At 41.9% G+C, this 14,177-nt stretch overlaps 1 protein-coding gene across 3 annotated transcripts in view; it reads right to left on the bottom strand.

The window, feature by feature from the left end:
- Positions 1-14,177, bottom strand: part of CCDC85C (coiled-coil domain containing 85C) — a 192,298-nt gene that overhangs the window by 13,534 nt on the left and 164,587 nt on the right. For 2 of the 3 annotated variants that reach the window (XM_072630277.1, XM_072630279.1), the window contains exon 3: positions 7,467-7,571. In XM_072630277.1, coding sequence (XP_072486378.1) covers positions 7,467-7,571 — 105 coding nt within the window. The remainder of the gene's footprint in view (positions 1-7,466; positions 7,572-14,177) is intronic. The other variant, XM_072630278.1, reaches the window with a different exon arrangement.

Below are 14,177 nucleotides of genomic sequence, written 5' to 3'. Positions count from 1 at the left end.
TTTCTTAAGATATTTGGAATGGCTAAACAAAATATGGTGTCCAAATGTAACAGAATATTATTGCACCCCAAGAAATGACAAACGATCAGAGAATCTTAGGAACTCTAAAATGATGCAGAGTGAAAGATGGCAGAATCAAAAGAACAATTTGAAGTACAATTACAATGTCAAGAAAAACAACTTTGAAGGGCTTAAAAAAACTGACCAATGCAAGGATCAACCAGATCTCTAGAGGACCTATGGTGAAGCATGTTACCCACCTCCTGATAGAGGGGCGGTGGATACAGGACATGAAAAGGACAATCCTTTTTTGATGTGGCCACTGTGTGGTTTCATTGTGTTTGCCTGGTGCTGATCTGTGCAAGGATTTATTAAGCAAGCACTTATTATGTGTCAGGCCTTGGGCTAATTATCAGGGACCAAAATAAAAACAAAACAGCAATTATATGATCCAGGCCCTCAAGGAGATCACATTCTAATGAAGAAGATAACATACAAATAACCACCTCCCTACAGGACAAAGACGATCCTCTATCAGGACCTGGGCTCCGGAACCTAAGCTGAACAAGACTAGTCCCTGTTCTACAAGTAGAAAAGAGAAAAACACAGTATGGATGTAGAGCATCTAAAAGGAACATTAATAGTCTAGACCAACCTCTCCATTTTTTAGATAAGGCAATTGAGGCAGGTTAAGTGACTTGACTTACCCAAGGGGTTACTCAGATAATAAATGGCAGTAGAACTGAGATTCAAACTCAAGTTCAGCATTTTTTCACTAACCTTTCCTCAAGGGATGACCTATTAAATAGTTTTAATAAAAGGACCATGGCTTCCCTAATCCTTGTCATCTCCAGGCAAAACATCTCCAATTCCTTTGACCCATTCTCACATGGTCCAAGTTCCAGCCCCCTGCCCAGCATCCTACTTGAAAGTTTTCCATCATTTGTCCCTACCCAGACTCAGCTTGTTACAATGTATCCACAACTCTGCTTCTTTTCCTCCCATTCTGGACAAACTCCTTTATGGAGCTACATGACAGTGCGCTTCCAGAAGTCATTTCTTTTCATACCAAGCTTGCCTGAATTCTGCTCCTAGCTCTTCAAGGGAGAACCAATAATAAGTAAAGCAAGATGACTGCCGTGCAGACCAACTTTCTTCTGATGAACAGGATGGACAATTCAAATGCAGCTTTGTCCTAGGAGTCAACCAGGGAGACTACCCGTCTCATTCCATGACAGCAAGAGAGCAGTTCATGGACAGAAGCTTAAGCTGAAGTTTGGTGAAGATCCAGGAATTTCCTCTCCTTGACACAGACCACACTCTGGTTCTGCAAAGTGCCAGCTCTAGTTGGAAGCACCAAGCTGGGGAACTAAGAATCCCAGCTCCATTACTTACTGGAGTATGTCATTTCTTCCTTCTGGGCCTCAATGTCTCATCAGTCAAATAGGATGGTCATACCTAATCTGCCAACATTTGTAAAGATCAAATGGGGATAACAGATGAGAAAGTTCTTGGAAAACTAGAAAGTGATGTTAAATCATATCCAACTGTCTGTGACCTCATTTGGGGTTTTCTTTGAAAAGTCACTGGAGTGGTTTGTCATCTCCTTCTCCAGCTCATTTTACAGATGAGGAACTGAGGCAAACAGGGTTAAGTGACTTATCCAGGGTCACATGGCTAGTAAGTGTCTGAGGCCAGATTTGAACATAGGTCTTCCTGACTCCAGGCCTAGCAATCTATCCAGGGCAGTATCTAACTGCCCCTACGTGATAAAAAGTGATGTAGAAAGGTAAAATCATGGAAACAGGAGCAGCAGCAGTTGTGATAACAATTATAATGCTATCACTGACTTAGGGACATCCCAGATGAAGAAACTTCCTCCACTAATGCAGGTCAGCACCTTATAGGCAATTTGTAGTCCTAGAAAATTTCCTACAGCACAGGTGTCAAACCCAAACTCTCTCCAACCAGATTAAAATGTAATTGAGAGATTTTTTTAAAAAATAAATAAAAATACAATACAACATAGATAATGTAAATAAGTCAATATGTAGCTGATTCATTTCTATTTGAATTTGATACCACTGGCCCAGAGCACAGAGATGTTAAGGGATTTGCCCAGGAACCCAGAACCAATTTATGTCAGAAGCAGAATTTGAACTCAGGTCTTCCTGGCTTCCTGTTCTCTATTTACTAGTCCATGCCTCCTCCTCCTCCTCTTCATCATCACATTTTCTCGTACTCCCATCAGAAAAATTACCAGGGGAAGCTAGGTGGTAAGGTAGAAAGAGCACAGGCCCTAGAGTCAGAAACTGAGTTCAAATCCGTCCTCAAACACTTACTAGCTGTGTGACACTGGGAAAGTCCCTTAACCCCATTCATTGCCTCCTAAAGGGAAAAAAAAAAAGAGAAATTACTGCTTCCTTAAATTTAATGAAAAGGGCTTGCCCTTGAGTCCTTCCAAGTACTGTTGGAGGAGACTATTCCAACAGTGAAAGATTATAATGAAGCTGCCCTATGGATCAGAGGTTAAGGATATCTGTGGCAGACTATCTTTGGAAAAAACACTGCCCAGAGTCCATTTGTCACTTGAAGTCATGCCACCCCTCACCCCAGTCACCTGCCATATGTCACAAGAAGCAGACGGTTTATTTAAATGCATATCCACCCCCATTACCCCCAGCCACAATACATCCCATCCAAAAGGATGGGAAATCTTTGTCTAGCTCGTCAAAAAACTGAGATCAACTGAAATAAGAAGCTTTCCCCAAAATGGATTTGTAAGTGACATGAAACAGCAATCGTCAATCACAGTTTCTATTTTAGAGACATCACTTAGACTCACAAATGCAAGCAATAGGAGGAACTGTAGAATATCAAAAGTTAGAATCCAGAACGAAAAAAGCCGGCAGGGGCCTGCGAGATCATCTAATCTAGCCCCTCGGACTCAGAGAATCCCTAGTTCCCTTCAAAGCCCAGCTCAGGCGGCATTTCCTGATCCCTCCAGTTAGAAGCACTATCTTTCTTTGGATCATTTTTATATGTCCTCAGAATTTACTTGCATACACAGTCTCTTATACCCACTAGCAAGAATATAAATCCCTTAATAGCACAAACTGTGTTGTTCCTATGCCTTCCACATGGAAGTACTTTTAAAATATTTGAATTGAATTAAACCCAGGCCTCCTCACTCCTTATCCAGAGCTTTTTCCAGTATCGTGTTCCTTGAGCCACCCACTTTTATTTATCCAGTGCTCACCATACCCTTCTGCAAAGCCACAGAAGCCCCCAGACACTCTCCCCTGCCCTTGCCAAATGTTCAACCCCACCTTCTGCCCCCTCACCCCCCCCAAAGGAAACATGCGTCCTCTCACAGATGAGTGATTTGACATGCTCATTCACACGGGAGGGTTTGGAATGTTGGTGTGTTATTCGTCCCAGTTCCCTGGCTATTTCATGGGTTTAAGGCTGGTCTTCCCCAACCAGAGAGTCATTCTCTTGAGCCAAGCAAGGGCTATGTGCCCAGCACCTGGAGAATATGGTAGGCAATTGGATGTAGCAGGAGGCAGGGGGCCTATATAGGAGGCCTTCCTCCTGTTACTCACCAGCTGTATCCATCACCTCCTGCAAATTGCATCACCTCTGAGTCTCCATTTGCCCAGCTATAAAATGAGGATGGCACTGCACTACAAACCTCACTGCAGCATTATAAGGATCAAATAAGAGAATATATGTAAAATGCTTTAGAATTACACGTTGTCCTATTAGCTTAAGTTGCAGCTGTTGTTATTCTAATTTCTACAAAGGCCTCTAAAGCAATGAATGGATCCTTTATGGGAAATTTGTTATCTTTTTGAATTCTTATTGACAAATGTTGTTTAAACACACTGTACCCTGGAGTACTCCCAGTTGTATCCGCTATATGGATGTCCCCTCCCCACCAAAAAAATTAACAGCATATGAGCAATTGCCTCCAATCATTTCCACCCTTTTGGAAACTAGAAATCCACTCTGATTCTAATAGGTGAACTTTTTGCTTTGTCTAGCTGGGAACCAGGCCACCCCCCCCACTACCTACAGCCTGGCACCACACCTTCTCATGGACACTCGTTCCCTCTGCCCTCCTTCCTGCTCTTTCCTACCCCGTAAGCACCCCGTTATAAGTATTATCTTTTCCCTTTAGAAAGTGAACCCTTTAAGGGGCACCACCTTGCTTGAATATGTATGTGCATTTGTGTACATCCATGTGTTACAACATGTATGTATCTGTGTGCATATGTATGTAATGCAAACACATGTACACACAGAGCATCATGTGTCTGCCACATGTGAACAAGACAGTCCCTGCTCATACATATTATACACATGCTAAATGTGTGTCTATATGGTATGCCTGTAACATGCTTGTAGGTGTGTACATATTTACATGCACACACTAACAAGATCGTCCCTGCCCGTACATGTATGTATATATATGTAATGCACATATGCACACATGTGAACACACAGAGAGCAATCCATGCCCCTCGGGGCAAGGATTTGGACTCGGTGACCTGTAAGATCCCTTCCACTTCTAAAAGTCTATACATGCATGAAAGAAATAGAGAAGTAAGAAGCCGAAGACAAACTTTTTATCTTTCCTAGCATAGGAATACATATACACAAAAGTATATATACACATGCCTGTGTGTATATACAAACATACATACATGTTTATATACATACAACATACATATGTCTGTACACACACCCAAAGTTTAGCAGAATGCCTGGCACACAATAAGCACTAAATAAATGTTCTATCATAACTGATAATAGTACATGCAACTTTACATCTGGACTGTTGTTCTGCAGCTGTTTTTCAGTTGGGACCAACTCTTGGGACCCCATTTGGGATTTCCTTGGCAGAGATACTAGAGAGGTTTTCCATTTCCTTCTCCAACTCATTTTACAGATGAGAAAACTGAGGAAAACAAAGCTAAGTGACTTGCCCAGGGTCACACTGTTAGTAAGTGTCTGAGGCTAGATTAAAACCCAGTTCTTTCCAACTCCATGCCCAATGCTCTATCGCTGCATCTGGACACCCTTCCCCTGAATATAACAGATCCTGAATGAGAGTTTACTGAATTGAAAGAGATACTGGAGGTCATCTAGTTCAACATCCTTGTTTATAGGAGAAAAAGAAGAGGCAGGGAAGGCAAGGTTTTTACTCAAGGTCACGAAGGTCGATAAGAAACAGAACTAAGCCCTTAATCCAGCTCTTTTAATGTCAAATGCAGTATTCAGTCTGTTGCACCACATCAGTGACCACTACATCATATCCTGGATATCTCTTGGTTAACAGTAGTAGTCATAGTAGTAACAGCTAACATTTATACAGCACATTAAGGGTTGCAAAACACTTTTTTATATAAATATCTCATTTTATCCTCACAAAAAGCCTCAGAGGTAGGTACCATTATTCTTCCCATTTTGTAGATAGGAAAACTGGAGCAAACAGAGGCTACATGACTTGCCCAGGCTCACACAGCTACTAAGTATCTGAGGCTAGATTTGAATTCAGATCTTCCTGATTCTGGGCTCAGTACTCTATCCACTGAACCCCCCAGTTGTCTAGAGAATCCTATGCCTAGTATAATAAAAATAACTGGCATTTATATAGTGCTTATTATATGCCAGGCACTAAGCCATAAGTACTTTACAATTATCTCATCCCAGGAAGGTAGGTGCTATTATCACCCCCATTTTACAGATGAGGAAACTGAGGCAAACAGGTTAAGTGACTTGCCTGGGGTCACACAGGAGTCGGATTTTAACTCAAAGTCCAATGTCTATGTTGAACATAAAAACTCCCTTAATTTGGAGGGGATGGAGAGAGAAGAAAAAGAAAGGAGCTAGCCCAAAGTCTTTACATTCCTAAATACACAGGAGGAGATGCTGAAGGTCACATCTGTCACATATAATGAGGAGCCAGTGACACAGAATCTGAAGCCTCCCAAGGCCAGCCCAAGACCCACTTGTCCCAGCTCTTTTTATCTAGCATGCAAGGCCTGTGCTTAACTAAGCTTGGCCTTCATTATAGGAAAGTAAGCAAACAGACACTAGAAATTCATGTTTGGTACCAACAACAAACAAAAGAGAAACCTTTCTTAAAATGAAATATGAGGGCAATCCCCAGACCTCAGAGTGTAGATCCTGCCATGGTCCAGAGGCCTCGAGGCTACCTGTAGCCCTCTACGTCCTCAGGTATGGGCCTTTGTTCTGCGAAGTTTGGATTCAGCCAAAGGCCCATATCTGAGAAACTAGAGGGACACAGGTGGTCTTGAGGCTGCAGGTTCCCCACCCCTAGTCTAGGTTATGGAAAAGCGGCGACCCAGGCCTGGCAATTCCACCAGGCTGGTATACTACAACATACTTATTACATTTTGCTTCCCAGCTATATTGTAGCCAATAGTACTTGAGGGAGAGATGATAGATGATGATGATGATGAAGATGAAGATGATCATTTGTTGTTGTTCAGTTGTGTCCAACTCTTTGTGACCCCATTTGGAGTTTTCTTGGTGAAGATACTGGAGTGGTTTGCCATTTCCTTCTCCAGCTCATTTTACAGATGAGGAAACTGAGGCAAGCAGGGTTAAGTGCCCAGGGTCACACAGCTAGTCTGAGGCTAGATTTGAATTCAGGTTTTCCTGACTCCAGGTTCAGTGCTCTATCCACTGAGCCACCTAGTTGTCCCTTACGATGATATTTACATAGGGCCTTAAAGTTTACAAAGTGCTTTGTAAATATTACTTCATTTTAACCTCACAACAATCCTATGGGGTAGATGCTATAAGAATTCCTATTTTGTAAATGATTAAACTGAGGTAGACAGAGGTTAAGAGACTTGTCCAGAGTAAGTGTCTGAGGCTGGATTTGAACTCAGGTTTTTCTGAATCCATGTCTAGCATACCATCCTTATGGCACCTAACTGCCTCATGTACTCAACCTGGAAGGGATCTTAGAGGTCATCTAGTTCAATCCTCTCATTTTTCAGATGACAAAATGGAAACTCATGGAGGTGATATGACTGCCCTAAGGTCACATAAGGATTTGAACCTCACAGGGAATCTTGTGACCTCAAATCCAGAAATCATTTGACTACGCCATGTCATGTGTTATAAGAATACCTCCTTGATTCAGAATAAAGTATTCTGTTTGCCAAAAGTTTCCATTAGCCTGAGAGCACCATAATTCTATTAGACCTTGGAGGTCCCCAAGCCCCCTCATCATAGAGGTGAACAAAATGAGACTCAGAGAAGTGACTTGCCAGTGGTCACACAGCAGGCATGTGGCAAAATGGGGAGATCTAAAGATCCTAAGGTTCTAAGTCACAGGGTTCCAGTGTATTTCTACTTCACATCTAAGTTTCACTCCAGGTCCACCGATCACCCCCACCCAGATGGCTAGCACAGAGGGCTCTTACGTTCTGCAGGGCATCCTGGTACTGCGGCAATGATGAGAGCTGTGACTCTGAGTGATATGGGGATAGTCCCTTCCGAAGAGTTCTGAAGTCTCCAGAACTGGTCTGCTACATGAGAAAGAGGAAAAAAGGAAAAATCAGGTGAAATGCATGATGGGCAATACCTTTCCATTTATCTGGATTCTAGTTTAGATCTTGCCATTAACTGGATGTTCCCTTGAGAAGGTTAATTCTCTGAGAAATGAGGCTGGACTAAGACACTGCTTCCTAACCAGTGGCCCATGGAACTTGGAGGGTTGAGTGGAAGGGCAGACAAAGAGGTATCACAAAAGGTCTATAAATCCATAAAAAGTAGCATTGTATAGTAAAAAGGACAATGAACTTGGAATCGGGAAAGACCTGGGTACAAATCTCACCTCTAATACATTACAAACTGTTTGAGCCTCAGTTTACAAAATATGTAATCAGTATCTTCAAATATAATCAGTATCTTCAAATATGTAAAAATGCTATTATGCTTAATAAATTTTTTAAATGCCTTGAATTCTTAGTAACTTCTGGTCATCATCTATTATCTCAATCGATGAATATGAATGATATGACAATTATCATGTTAGGATCCTTCTAAATTTTTTTTCCCTTTAAAATGGGTATATATACTTGAAACAGATGTTAAGGAACCCTTCTAAGATCTCCTCCAGAACTGAAATGCTATGATTCTAGAAATAATCAATAAATTGAGTGTTTCCATCATGCCCTGTAAGAGATTAAAAAGACAAAAAAAAATGCAAGATGATATAACCTCAGCCTTCCACGAGCCTATCTTGGGAGAAAAATCTAATATGCAAGAAATAATTACAGTTCTTCAAGGGTCATTGACTCCATCAGTTTTGCTGCTTCTCTCTCCTGCCCCTTCCGTGAAGGTTAACAACGCCTCCATGCCTCGCTAGCTGCTTTACATGAGTTGCTGTGCTTGAAAAAAGTTCCCTGCTTAGTGGTCAACCCTGCAGTGACAAACTCCTCTCATTATGTTAACTTAATCCTCAGATAACAAACCAGCAGGTCCTAACTTGAAACTTTTCTAACCTGGTCTGATCTCTTGCTTGTTTTCTGCTGGCAAAGGCTTAAAGAACCTCCACACACTTAAAAAAGACTTTAGTGGAAGTAGCTGAGAATGGTTCAGTAAAATATACATGAAAAAATACATATAAGTGCTTTAACTAAATCGTAAATAAATACAAGTTCAATGGGAAGAACACTGACCTGGCAGAGTAAGGAGACAAAGATCTTAGTCCTGGTTCTTTGATCTATCCCTAGCAACTGCTTTCCTTCCTTACTGTCTTCAAACATACCCTTAAAAAAAACTTCACTAGATCCCGTTTTGGGGGGGGAGGGGGAAGTCAATTAATCATGTCCAATCCCATTTAGGGTCCTCTTGGCAAAGATACTGGAGTGGCTTGCCATTTCCTTATCCAGTTCATTTTACAGATGAAGAAACTGAGGCAAACAGGGCTAAGTGACTTACCCAGGATCACACAACTAGTAAATACCTGAGGTTGGATTTGAACTCAGGTCCTCCTGACTCTAGGACTCACTCTCTATTCACTATGCCACCTAGCTGCCCCTCACTAGAGCCTACCATGCCCTTCTTTCCTCTGACACTTGTCACTGCCTTGGTACAAGCGCCCAACAAATCCCACCTAGACTATTATAATAACCTGCTGGTTGATATCCCTGCTTCAAATCATTTCCCACTCTGGTCCACCCTCTGCTCAACTGTCAAATAAATCTTCCTGAAACACAAAACTGACTATATCTCCTCCCCTTTTCAATAAACTCCACTGGCACTTTATTACCTCAAGGATCAAAAACAAAAAACAAAAAAACCCCAACAAAACCCTTCTCTACTTGGCTTTCAGAGCCCTTTACAATTGTAAACCCCTTCTTCCCTTCAGTCAGTCTTCTCCCACCTTCCTCCCCTCCACATCCTGTGGCGCTGACCTCCTCGATGTTCCTGGCATACTATACTCCATCTCCTGACTCCTAGCATTTTCACTGGCTGTACCCCATGCCTGGAATGCACTCCCACTTCATCCAGATGTCCAAGCTTCCCAAGCTTCCTTTAAGCAAGCTATATTTCCACCTTTTTAGGACAGTACTCCTTCATCTTCCTTCCGAAACTTCACTTAGAGATTAGCCCCCCATTGACCCTGTACATCTTGTTTGTACAGTGGTTTGCATGTTATCTCCCCCCAAGAGACATGAGAGCAGGAGCTAATCTTTGCCTTTCTCTATATCTCTAGCTCTTAGCACCATGCCTAGTTCCCTGCTGTTGTTTTGTGTTTGTCGATGGATCATCTCACTAAAAATGACTCACAGATCTATATGGCCATTATGTTCTGGGCCTGACCTACCTCAGACTGGTTCATTAATTCAGAGAATGCAAGAAAACACTTAGGGACCTTAAAATTCAATTAAAATAAATTTACTCACAAAAAGATTAAAAGGATATAACTCAGTACAAATAGACTCTCCCCAGAGGGAGGATTCTCCTGGGCATTTTCCAGGACAACCAGCTGAGTCAGAAAGACCTCTGCTAGAGAGTAGGAATTCAGATAAAAGCCAGGAACGTCATCTAGGGCTTTTTAAAGCCAAATCCAGAGGATAATCTCATTGCCTCCTCAAAGGAAGCAGTCAACCTAAAAAAGAAGCTGTTCCTCCCATAGGGCCCAATCTCTGGCCTGAGCTGTAATCTCATATCACATAATGCCTCTTGGACATTTCAAACTGGATATGCCATAGACAGGAGCAGCTAGATGGTACAGTGGTTAAAACACTGGGCTTGGAGTCAGAAATACCAGCATTCAAATCTGATATCAAACACTTACTAGTGTTACCCTGGGCAAGTCCCTTAACCCTGCCTGCATAAAACCGGACAGGGAAATGGTAAACCACTCCAGTATCTTTGCCAAGAAAACCACATGGACAGTCGGTCCATAGGGTCATGAAGAATCACATGTGACTAAATGAACAACAACATGCCATAGATCTCTTCAACCTAACATATCCAAAGCAAAAGTTCTTTTTCCCTTCTTTTCTACTAAACTCCCCCATTTGTTGAAGGTACCATCATTATTTCTAATCCTTCCAGTTCATGACCTTGGTATCATCCTGAAATGCTTACCTTTCCTCATATTCCACGTAGAAGATCATGGATTTGGAGCTGAAAGAGGCCATATCATTCAACTTTTCTATTTTTAAATGAGGAGACTGAGGCACAGACAGGTTAAATGACTTGCCCAGGATCATACAGTTACTAAATGTCAGAGGCAGGAATTAAACCCTGGCCTTTCTGACTTCAAGCCCACTACTCTATCCACTATGACACACTATCTCTCAATCTCCCATCAGTTGGCAAATCTTGCCATTTCTGTCCACACTGTCTCTCACTTTTATCTCCACACTCCTCACACAGCCCCTCATTAACACAGGCCCTTATCACCACTGGTCTTGACTACAGCAATGGCCTCTAAATGGTCTCCTCAAGTCTTTCTGGACTCCTATCAACTCTCTACTCAAGTGATTTTCCTTAAGTTTAGATGTGACTGTGGCACTTCTCTAGCTAATAAACTCCCTGTTGCCTCTAGGATAAAATAAATTACTCTGTTTGACCTTCAAAGCCTTTCATAATCTGGCCCCACTCTATCTTTCCATCTCCAACATACCCTTTTCTCCTTCCTATACTCTACAATCCAGCCAATGGCTTTCTCTCTGTTCATCCCACATAGAACTCAATCTCCCAACTCTGCACTTTTGCATTGGCCATCTCTCATGTCTGGAATGTACTCCTTTCTTTACCTCCATTTTATAGAATCTCTTGCTTCCTTCAAAACACAGATGAAACATGACCTTCTAGGACACAAAGTCTTTCCTGATCTCTTCTCCCATTGTTAATTCCCTCCCTGCCAACCCAACCTGAAATAACTGTGGTACTGGAGACTTTAAATACTGACTGTTCCATTTAGAGTCTTTGGCAATCCTGATAGATCTTGTCTGGGCAAATAGTTGCAGTTTCTCTTTTGACCAAAGCTGTATTTTCCCTCCTTCTCTCCAAATCCTTCATCACCCCCCACCTCACAAAACAATAACAAACATTAGGCACTGCAGGGAATGACGTGTGAGCTTCAACATGCCATCAAAGACAAACACCCCAGATAAGAATTTGCTCTATGTCCATAGCAGGGTTAAGTGACTTCACTCAATCACTGAATATGTACCCAGATGTGACACAGTTCCCCTACTGAAAGGAGGCTGGGGGTGTTCGGTGAGACCCCAGTAAGGCTTTAGAGGATGAGAAGGTGCTCATTTTAGAACTGAATTCTCCCAGCATGATAGCCTCACGGTCACAAGGAAAAAAGAAAGGATTGGGAACTTTCCTAGAAGACAGTGGAGATAGGTGAGGTGAGGGGGAATGAGCAGGGGGAAGGGATGGAAAAGAGAGGGCTAGAAGTTTAAGGAAAAGAAAGCAAAGATCTGAGACACAGGAAGAAAAGCAGTGAAATCCCAATAAAATTCTTCAATAAGTTTCATTGTTCCTTCAGGGTACAGCAAGCACTGTCCTCAGATTTTGACTGATATGAAACACATGACCTTTTCCATTTCTTTTGCTTCATTTCAACCTTTAAGCTGTCTTTCTGAACAAAATGCTATCTTACACTTCAAAGGAGCGGAGGGGAAACCATCAGGGTAATAAAATTAAATGGAATGTTTCATAAATAGAGCTTGACTACATGTTTAAAAAAAAAAATGTAAGACAAGGGACCAGACCTGGGAGGGGAAGGGAAGGAGGGAATGCTGGTGTGGCCAGTCCTGAAGCATTTTTCTCACTGGTATGTGGGGAGAAGGGGGAGGAAAGGAGAGAGAAGGATGGTCTCTCAGCTGGGAAGCTAGAAAGCGTGAAAGGAAAAGTAACCCTAAACTCCAAAGATTCAGAACTGCCAAGAGCTCCTGTTGAGAAGAGGAATTGTAAGTAACTGGTTCACTTGGAGGTGGCAATGGCTCACCTATGTAGGACAAGCTAAGGCTAGAGGGCCCTAGGAACACATGGATTTGCCATATGTTGAGGATGGATCTTCAGGAGGTTAATACGGAGCACTTGGCTGGAAAAAGCTTTGGACCTCTAAATGAAGGAGCAGGGAGGAGGACCAGGATGGTGAGAGGGTTAGGAATCATGTCATATAAGGAATGGTTGAAGAAACCAAGAAGGTTTAGGGTTAGCATGAAGCAAAGTAAGCTTGAGGGGACAAAATGGCTGTTTTCAAGTATGTGAAGGGCTATCATGGGGTAAAATGATTAGATTTGCCCTCTATACCTCTGGAGTACTGAACTATAGCCCTGAAAAGGAAGTTACAAGAAGGTAGATTTCAGATCAATACAGTAAGGACCTCCCTAACAATCAGAGCTGAGTAGCAGTAGAGTGGGCTGATTCATGGAGTATTTCGTTTAGTTCCCTGTCACTGGCTAGATGTGTTACAGCAGAGGTGCTGTAACATACCTGTCGGGAAAGGTTCATGTGTATTCATTTACACATGAAGTGAGAGGCTGGATCAGATGCCTTCTTAGATCACATAGACCTGTAGACCTATTGAATGGTATAATATTAGAGAACAAGCTCTTCATTTTACAGATAAGAAAACTGAGGCCCAGAGAGGAGCTTGTTCAAGAGTAATGTAGCTAGTTAATGGCAGAGCTGTGGATGTTGTAGGGGATTCATGATTTGGGTAGGGGCTGAACTAAATTAATCACAAAATCCTTCCCAACTCTTAAGATTTTATGACTCTACAAAAACTAGGTCTCCCAACTATCCATTAAAACAGGATTTTTTTCCCGCTTGAATGATCACATCATCTTAAAAGGCACAACATCCAAAGGACATCCTAGAGTAACAGGGTGCTGCCTACTGTTAGATTTATAAAATGAATGATTGAACTAGAAAGGACCATAGATAATACAGCATAAGGGACATTAGAAACAGACTATCACAGGTGGAAAGAATTTGGAGATCACTTAGTTCAATCCTTAATTTAAGCATGAACAATCTTCAACATTTTATTATTCAAAATTAAGCTTCCAAATAAATATCCTCCCACTAACAGTGATCGCACTACCTCCCAAGGCAGCCCCTTCCACTGACAAACACACCCTTTTAGGTATCTCTTAATAATCTCTCTCCCTGTGACTTTAAGTTTAAAAATGCTTAGCACCTATCATATTCCCAGCTCAGTCTAAATGCTATCTAGCTTCCTAGGGCTGCATCCTCCATAAACAGGCAACCCAGAAGCATGGAAGAGAAAATGGTAGAGCTGCTCATGACTTAGGAGAGCTGGTCCCCATTTCCTGGGTGTGAGTACTAACATCATTTTCCCCTTTGACACACCAAGTCTCATTTCTTCTTCCTTGGATTCATCCCCCCTGACATGACACTGTCAAATCCTTAATGAAATGGCTTCATTAAGCAGCATTCACGTGGTTAAATCCTGAAAACCTCCTATTTCTTAAGGAATAGAAGCTTTTTAATTAACAAGCTGCAATTAATTACTTCCCATGTGCATGATGTTCATTTACAAACACTTACATATGACTAGAACTTATCGGTACGGTACAGTGAAAAGAACAAGATATTTGGCATCAGAGGGCCGGGATTTCAATCCTGGT

The sequence above is a fragment of the Notamacropus eugenii genome, chromosome 1, assembly GCF_028372415.1.
Source record: "Notamacropus eugenii isolate mMacEug1 chromosome 1, mMacEug1.pri_v2, whole genome shotgun sequence".
NCBI classification, from domain to species: Eukaryota; Metazoa; Chordata; class Mammalia; order Diprotodontia; family Macropodidae; genus Notamacropus; species Notamacropus eugenii.
This window is presented reverse-complemented; position numbering and strand designations above follow the sequence as displayed.